The sequence below is a fragment of the Mya arenaria genome, chromosome 9 (genome assembly GCF_026914265.1).
Source record: "Mya arenaria isolate MELC-2E11 chromosome 9, ASM2691426v1".
Taxonomy (NCBI): Eukaryota; Metazoa; Mollusca; class Bivalvia; order Myida; family Myidae; genus Mya; species Mya arenaria.
In genome coordinates, this window is record NC_069130.1 from 26,380,983 (window position 1) to 26,390,531 (window position 9,549).

The window sequence follows — 9,549 nt, forward strand, 5'->3', positions numbered from 1 at the left end:
TCCAGAGCATGTATGTATGGGTAAAAGGCAACAGACATATAGTTTATGTTTTGTGTTTGGGTTACCTGAAAACGTAGCACGTTCAACATCTGAGCCCAGAAAGTATTTTAAGCAGATAAGTTGCATGAACTATTTTAATATGTGCCAAGTAAAAGTCATCTGACCAAAAAAAAATGCTCTCAAAACTGTACTCATAGTAAAAATTTCTGTAGTTTTAAAAGTTAAAAAAAGTTGGTCAAAGTCAAGGGCATCCTAGGACAACATTGATCAATTTGAACAAACATTCACAATCAATTGTGCTGAGATGGATGCACGAACACACAAAAGGATTTTCAAACCTTTCCAGATTTATGTTTACCAAACCTGTGAACCCTGGGTGTGGCCAGTAATGACACCAGGTGCATAACTTAAACATTCACAACCAATTTTGTTAAGATGAATGCGCAAACTACAGAACTTAAAGCTAAAAAATGGCCTTTGGGCTTTCAACAAGAACAAGGCAGAGTAATTCACAAAATCAGCTGCAGAAGCAAAAAGCAAATTGTCTCTCAAAATCCTAGACTTGCAAATTGTCTCCCTTAACTCTAGACTTGAATTTACATGTACATGTAAACTTGGCTAAAAATAGAATTCGCTCATGCAGACCTGGCTAAAAATAGAAAGCATTTCTTTGAAACTTTCATGGCCCATAATCTAGGCATTCATGGGCGGATCTGGCTGGTTTTCGAAAGGAACCGAGCTCTAATTGATATCTAGATACTGTACAAGTTTCATCGAGATACAACCAAAACTGAAGACTGTATCGTGTTCACAACCAATTGTTTACACAATAGCATTTTTTTTATACTATCAAGGGCCATAATCTAGGCATGCATGGGCGGATCTGGCTGGTTTTCGAAAGGAACTCAGCTCTAATGGATATCTAGATACTGTACAAGTTTCATCAAGATACAATCAAAACTGAAGACTGTATCATGTTCACAAGCAATTGTTTACAGACGCACGAACGCACGACCGCACGTACACATTACCATCGCATAAGCTCTTCTGGCCTTTGGCCAGTAGAGCTAAAATTCATTTCAATAGAAAATTATTGTGTGTGTAATTTACCTGCATGCTTAGGTGATCAAGTACAGTGTAACAAGTGTTCCCAATGGTTTCATAAACATTGCGTAAAAGCACCAGTCGATATATCACATGTAGATGTTGAATTCATATGCCAAAATTGTTCTAAATGATTTCAAAACATCAAGCAGCCAGTCAATCAATCATTCAATCAATCAATCAGTCAACAAATCAATCCTTGTTTAACTGAAGCTTTCATTATTCATTCAGCAAGCACACTGTAACATATGCTTTGTTCACTTATTCACTAGCACACTCATTCAATCAATCACACAATCACTCAATCAATCAATCAATCACTACTCACTAGCTCATTCACTCAAAAAAAAATGGGCCATGGTAAGAGCGCCTCCACGTGGTGTGGCCTGGATGTAGATAGTTTTCTTTCTATCTTTTACTGATAAAAAGACATCTATCTGCAACGAAACGCTCTTGGAATAACAAAAAAATAATATTCGTCAATTCAATTAATTATTTCATATAACATTAACACATTTAAAACACTGAAAACAAACATAACAAACAGAAAAACTTAAAAAATAAAAATCCTTCTTTGTTTATATGGTCATCAATTCGTCAGCAAATTTCTTCTATTCCTATATGGTCAGCTAATCGGTCAGCAGTTTAGCACGACGCAAACTTTTGTTTTGGTCGGTCACAATGTCCGGTGAAAAATTAAAGTCAGCACCGTTTTATTTTCGGAAAATTTACTTTCAGTTTCTAAATAAATGTTCAGAGTTATTTTTAACTATTATATCATGATTATTCAGCGTGTTAATCCGTGTATCACTATTTCGACATGTTTTCGTAAAAGCCGATAAAACGCGTACAGTATGGTTCCGATTTCAGCTCGTACTCTACTGTTACGTTGTGTACACACCGGTCTTACTGTCTATTTTTGAGACCGGTGTGTACACATTGCTACTGTTATACTTTTATTTTACGGAAATGTTCGGAAATTACAAAATTCCGTATGTATTTATTTTCGGCGAAGTGGTTCCCGGCAATCGTGTTAATTTAAATAGGGATTTAAATATGATGATTAATATACCGAGCTGACTTTTTTTCCGAGATCTCTACTTTCGTTTTTGCATAAATGTTGTGCCTGAGTTTGACTTGTAGTACAATTCGTTTTATAACCGTACTGTATCTTTAATTTAGAGATGAATTAGAAGAGTAAGACCTAGCTGTTCCATGGGTAGACAAACCAGATATGAGTTTTTTTTGGGAGGCAAGGGAAGAAAAAAAATATGACATAAGATCAGAAAAATGATTTTTTTTACATGATGTTTGGGTTTTTTCGTAATTTATTATAGTACTGTAGGACAAATCTAACCAAAAAGATCTAAACCTGTTATAATGGGGAATTAAAAAACTTATTTAAAAAAGAGGCTTAAAATCAAGGTTTAGGCTGATGTAACTGAATACTGTTTGTAACATTGCGACAAGTAAAAATTTGGTGCGACAGGTAAACTTTCAGTGTTTACCTGTCACAATGTCCTGTGAAGAAGAAAAAGTTTTCACGTTGTCTGTACTTACCATATATATATATATATGTTATGAATAGTCTGGGTACCGATGATAGACCTCCTGTATACTTGCCCAACCAATACTAACATATCATTTCAATACATCTTGTTTGGGTTTTTTTTTTTTAATTTAAATGATTAAATTTGCAGTTTTGTGCACACCACAGTACTTACGGCATCTTGTAAGTACTAGCCCCTATGGCCAGGGACAGAAGCTGATGTCCAAGGCAGATTCCAAATATGGGTTTCATGTTGTCATTGGCAACCAGAGCGCGCAGATGATCAATAGTCTCCTGGCACATCTCAGGGTTCCCAGGGCCGTTGCTTAGGAATAATCCATCATACTCTGAAAATAAAGCAGTTTGGATTTTTTTCCACTTTTATGGAATGGTTGCGGGCCATTCAATATGGCAAAAAAACGTTTTATTGGCAAAAAGGGGAATTTACGAACATGATTCTTATAATGTTCAATTCTATTTCAAATCTTTTATTCAACAAACCTATTGACAAATTAATGACTATATTGCTTCAATTGTTATATATGTTTAGAGGTCAACAATGCTCTCATCCCAAAAACAATTATTAAAAGGGGTTTTTAACTGGGCAGGGGGAAAATATATACTGTTCAGGAGGGGAATGGACTGAATATTCTGGGCCAACACCATAAGCAGATATGCATCCAGCCAGCGTTGTCTTTCTACATTTGGATTATTCGGCCAGGGCCTTGAGAAACAGTATTTTAGAGGGTTTTTACTAAATAAGGGTATTTTGCAAGTTTTTTTTAATGCAAATTGATGTAATAAACATGTATCAAGACACAGTCAGTACACAATGCAAATAGCAAATGCCCACCTTTCATGTCGATTGGGTAGTTCCAGGGAAGGATTGTCACTGAGGCCCCTCTCTCACACAGACAGCGTATCTGGTTGTACTTTATTCCACAGTCCATTGCAGCTATCTTCACATCACCTTTGGCATTGTAAGTCATAGGCTCCTGAAATCAAATTGGCCATCTACTTTTAGAACCCCACAGTACATGCTCATCAACAAAACCTGACCCTATGTCGCTAAAATCAGCAAAATAAATTATTCCTGCAATGTACACTTAGTGTACTTTCTCGGGCTAAAATGGGGTCCAAATTAAGCACCTTCACATAAGCAAAATTCGTAATTCTAAAGTTTTATAATATTTCAACAATTTTTTGTTGATGGTTTTGAGCATGGACCTTGAAAATTCCTTTTGATAAATTGTTATTTTATAAGCCTAGTTTCCAGCCATTTTGAATAACCATTGGCTATGACTTTCCAAATTTAGTATCAGTATTTTTCCAAGGGCTTTGGTCCCACTCACAAAATATTGGTAGAAATACAGTCAACTGACATTCAAACATCGTTAAATACAATTATAGGAAGTACTTCATTCTTTTTAAAGTTCCGATATTGTATATGTATTTTATGCAATATGTTTATGTATTTAGATAAAAATGCATATCGGGAAGTGGAATCATTGTGTGTGAAGGTTAGAAAAACTCCCTGTCTTGCTTGAGTAACATACAAAGTATAAAACTCAGTTGTGATGGCAGTGTAGCTGTTGCATTATACCATGTGTTTGTAATACTTAAATGAAGGTGTTGTCATTTGATAACATTTACATGCAATATACGGCTGTTGCTTTTACAATTCTCAACGACAGAGACCAAGATCAGGATTGTTATTTTATTATTTATGTATGTGTGGTGTACTATTTAACAACTTTTGCCATTTTCACGATTCAATAAAACTCGACAAATCAAATATTGTGGCTGCTGATTTGGACATCTTTTCACTGTGCTATATCTTTGGTATAAAGAATTAAGGTTTTTAAAACGATTTTTCACATATTTTTTTGCCTGCGTCCTATCTATGCTAGCGTCATAGTATAATATGGTCACTCCTACCTTAATGGATACTTCGTCCACAAGATTGAGCAAATTTGGGTCCATAAACTCCACTTCTTCTGAACTGGCTCCCTCTTGTATCACCTTCCCAAGCAGTGTACCAGTCTCTCGGATCTTCTTCGTCAGACTGCGTGTATCAATGCCTTAAGAAAGATTGTCAATTAAATCGATCAACTTAGTTCTATATTTCTTTACACACTGAGGTAGGAGAAGGGGCAATGAATGAAAATACCCAGCAGTCATTGATATTAGTCTTGGATAGACAAGCCCAAATTGAGCTAATTCTTACAAAAGTGCATGTTAACAAAAATTTATAATCCCGAAACCATTATCTAGTTTCCGGCTCGTGAATTTGTGCTAATTATGACCACTGGTCCAGTGAAAGTTCTTTATTATCAAAATATCAAATATAACACTAGATGAGAAGGGTTTTTTCAATTTTAAAAATGAGAGATCACCCTTCTGGATAACGTTATAATTATGTCATTAATCTTAACCCTATGTTATGTCAAGAAACTTGCTAGGGTTAAAGGCTGAAGTGAGCCAAGTTTCTTATGTATGGACTCAAAAAGCCATTCAGTCAGTTTACCATATATCCCAGGTATTTTATGTTCTTTCAGCCAATTGGACAGCGACTTTGCAGCACTCCAATGACTGTATTTCTCGGTGACATCCCCAACAATCAGGGCAGCCACGTGGATATGGTCAGACTCAAACCAGCGAATGAGGCCGTATTCATCAACCTCCTCCTCAGGTATGCCATAATTTCCGATAAGTGGGTATGTGAGAACTAAGATCTGATTTTTGTACGAGGGGTCTGTCAGAGATTCAGCATAGCCAACCATTCCAGTCTGGAACACTGAAAGTTCATAAAAAAAAGATTACTTAAATGTCCCTTGAAATTGTTGAAACTGTTCAACAAGACTTCAGAAAGTACAGGTACTGACTGTCACACCTGTATCCAATAGCCAATCATTCTAGTCTGGAACACTGACAAGAAAGTACATGTAGATGTTCATAAGAAAGATAATTTAATTTAAAACATGTTTGAAACTATTCAACAAGACTGCAAAAGGTACAGGTACACCATCACATATATTTTGATATGGATTGAGGCATTAGGAAGCAGTTGAATTTATTCTTATATTACAACGGACACCATGCTTTTGTTGTATGATATCGGACCCCATATTTTTGTTGAAATTTAAGTTGAAAAGGTGCCATAAACTCTATCGAAAAGAAATGGTTTGTAATCAAAGTCATACTAGAACTGTTTTTTTGTGTTTTCAAACTATTTAACTTAGTTAACCATTGCATGAGTTAGCTCAATACCTAACAGACTGACCCACCAACTCATCTGCAAGACAAGCTCACTTTAATATCCCCCCCCCCCAACTTTATAACTTTATTTTGGTGGAATAAAAAGGGATTGTGTTAGGATTATGAATTTCAATACTTTTTTTAATAGCGTACTTCCGCATATTTTCAGTAATACTGAGAGTATGTATAACAGGAGTTCTCCACATATTGTGTGACTGGGTTTGTAAGGGATTAGTCCATATAAACAGCCACTTCAGAGTCCTTGATAATTTTTTATTTAGCGACTCTATACGTCCATATCCCAATTGTTGTTTTCCTAGCCAAGAATGACAGGCACCTGCTAGATGTTTCCTAAATGGTGATTCTTTGTTGACAGGAGTCAATCTAATTTAGACTAATTATTGGTGTTTCATTAAACACTTTTATTTAAAAGTGAAGAGAAAGGTATTGGCTAAAAATAATTAATGTGTAAATATTGTGGAGTTAGGTGAACAATATATTCACCATTGGTATGAAACAGTCGACTTGTGGCGTTTACGGAACAAAATGAATATCCAAATGTTAAGAACAGTTCCCTACACGCGCATTATTGGCGCTTAGTAAGGGATAGACCATGAAAAAGGCTGTAGTGTACAATTAACAAACAACATTTACCAACTTCTCCAGGAACACTGAGCTCAGCGCCGAATGATGTGCCTTCAAACACATCACCATTCTCCAAAACGAGCTTCGCTTTACCCATCTTTGTTAAGCTTCGACAATAATTCGATGATGTTTACATGTATTAACACGTGGTTATCTCGCGGAAAAAAACACCACGCTCGCTACACTGAAACGACAACAACAGCACAAGTGAGGTATTTTATAGATACATTTCAATTTCAAAAAATGGAAGATTGATTTTATTTATCTTCAGACGAAATGTAACGTTACATTAAATAGGAACGAATGTTTTCAAACTAAATGCGACGCATGTCGCAACAGCCATGAGAAAGTGAAAAATGGCCAATTTGGAAACAAGGGGAGTCACAATGAGTCGAATAAGTCAACCAAAAAGGAGTCGGTATGAAATGCATACAACAAAGAAATAGTCTAACGCATACAAAATATGCGGAGAAGGGTTTTCACATTTGCATACAACATACACAAAGAAGGATGTTGAGAAACGCATACAACATAGAATAAGAACAAAAATATTGACAGTGAAAATTTATTGTTTAAATCAATAAATCATTATGTTTATGAGTTTAGTCAAGTGAAAAATAGTTAATTCACTTTATTTTTGAATTTTGCTTTTAGAATTATTAAAACCTAATTGATTGTTTTTTTAACTTTTTGTTTTGTTTGAATAGGGAAAAGAACCTTATTTCAAATCATTAAAATTGGTTTAACGGTTTAATATCTAGATTTATAAAAGAACAATTATTATTTATTTTATGAAAACTTTGCAATTGGGGAAAGTATAGACACGGAACAACAATAATCAAAGCGCTGATAGCGCTGTATGAACAGGGTTTAATACGGGTTTTCACCATTATGATCTACAGTACGATCATGTGTGTATTAATAAGGTGCTGATATGTTGCACAGTGACACTAAGAGTCCCCGTGTAAAACAACCACAGGGGCCGCTCCAGGTTTATTGAAGCATGATGGTAAATAAAAAGATAATGTTTTATTGACAATTAAATTAATGTCGCTGTGTAAGAAGGCAAACAAGGATGGAGAATGTAACCAATCCAAACAGAACTCCATCATGTGGTGTTACATATATATATATATATATATATATATATATATATATATATATATATATATATATATATATATATATATATATATATAAACTAATCAAACTGTACTCATTAGAAAGAGTTTGTCTATGTTTGCCTTGTTATTCACAAAAATACTTCGAAAATACAACAGAGAAATAGTTTCTTAATTAAAATGATGAAAATTTAAATAATTTCAAACATTTGCAGATGAAACACCTAAATAAGTTATTAAATCCTCGATATTTTCTCATATTTACACCAAATCAGCAACAATAGAAATCGATTCATTTCAAAAATTTCCATTTTCAAAAATAATTGCACAAACATCCGTCTATACGTACACTCTCTATATATATTTATACATCATCAAGTTAGCATAAAATCTTTAATTTCAAAACTTTTTTTCCTTCATTGTCTATAATGTCACCAACTCTCTTCTATTTCTATATCGTCAGGTAAGTCATCAGCACTTTAGCACGTTTGTTATTCCCACGTGGGCTATCACGTGATGTTCTAAGCAGGGGAAACTGTTATGATCATTGAGATCAATGAGACCATTGAACTTTCTAGGTCATTCCAGGTTTTAAGATGAGAATACATATGTAATTCCTAAGCTAACAAACACAGTGTTCCTCAATATCTCTATATTCAACATTATTGAATGTAGATATAATATCGTTGCGTCCTGAAAATATAAATATAAACAATCATAAGATAATGAATAATAACATGTTTATAAGTTAACATCGTAAACAGTCTAATATCTTATATGATTTAATCATGTGCAGTGGCAGATTAAATTAAATGGCTAAAGCATATAAAACACACATATAATACAAGCGATTACAACAACAACAACACAGTACATCATAAAACAAATCATTGACATGGAACTTACTGATTTATGGAATCAAACACTCCTACTCTCTCGTACTCCCATGGTGACTTCTGTTATCCATGTATGTTATCATCTGTAACTAAACCCATATATATTAGTATATGGAAAGAGGCTAAAAGAATATCACGGAACTGCCATTTTCAGTTTAAATACAAAATCTGCTGATGTCGTAAAAACTAAATAAATGCAGCTGAATGAAATAATGATCATTTCAATCCATTGCTAACCCAAAACAAACACAAAAGACTACAAATGCAAATCAATACTAACCATCAGAACATCAGATTCCAAGTGAAACAATCAAGTTTTCTAAAACAAAGTAAAACAAACATCTCTGTAGACTTAAGATGTGCACGACGATCAATCAAGCTTGGATTTCCCGCTTCTTCTTTACAAGGGCAAGGGAGAGAAACCTGATTAACTTACTGCATTATCTCATTACAGGATTATCTCTCTTCGACTGTAAATTCACTTGGCTTCATCATTGTGTCACGTGATTGAATGATGCGCTTAGAGTGGATAGTAATTCTTTGTTTACGTTTCGATGTTCAAAACTAAGTAAATGCAGCTGAATGAAATAATGATCATTTCAATCCATTGCTAACCCAAAACAAACACTAAAGACTACAAATGCAAATCAATACTTACCATCAGAACATCAGATTCCAAGTGAAACAATCAAGTTTTCTAAAACAAAGTAAAACAAACATCTCTGTAGACTTAAGATGTGCACGACGATCAATCAAGCTTGGAGTTCCCGCTTCTTCTTTACAAGGGCAAGGGAGAGAAACCTGATTAACTTACTGCATTATCTCATTACAGGATTATCTCTCTTCGACTGTAAATTCACTTGGCTTCATCATTGTGTCACGTGATTGAATGATGCGCTTAGAGTGGATAGTAATTCTTTGTTTACGTTTCGATGTTCATTCATTTTTTTGGTGCAGGGATACAACTTTAATGTTA

At 34.5% G+C, this 9,549-nt stretch overlaps 1 protein-coding gene and 1 long non-coding RNA gene across 6 annotated transcripts in view; one reads left to right on the forward strand and one right to left on the reverse strand.

Moving 5' to 3' along the window:
- The window catches only part of LOC128203694 (CAD protein-like), a 70,332-nt gene extending 63,400 nt beyond the window's left edge, over positions 1-6,932 (reverse strand). For 4 of the 5 annotated variants that reach the window (XM_052905220.1, XM_052905219.1, XM_052905218.1 and 1 more), the window contains exons 1-5: positions 6,566-6,702; positions 5,181-5,450; positions 4,592-4,734; positions 3,507-3,648; positions 2,829-3,000 (exon numbers count right to left, since the gene is read on the reverse strand). In XM_052905220.1, coding sequence (XP_052761180.1) covers positions 2,829-3,000; positions 3,507-3,648; positions 4,592-4,734; positions 5,181-5,450; positions 6,566-6,653 — 815 coding nt within the window. In that variant the 5' untranslated portion in view covers positions 6,654-6,702. Of the gene's footprint in view, positions 1-2,828; positions 3,001-3,506; positions 3,649-4,591; positions 4,735-5,180; positions 5,451-6,565; positions 6,741-6,844 lie in introns of those variants that run through there. The other variant, XM_052905217.1, reaches the window with a different exon arrangement.
- Positions 1,972-6,712, forward strand: LOC128203695 (uncharacterized). Its single transcript, XR_008256011.1, has 3 exons — positions 1,972-2,096; positions 5,212-5,345; positions 6,578-6,712. It is a non-coding gene; the product is annotated as an uncharacterized LOC128203695 (long non-coding RNA).
- Positions 6,933-9,549: the final 2,617 nt, after the last annotated feature.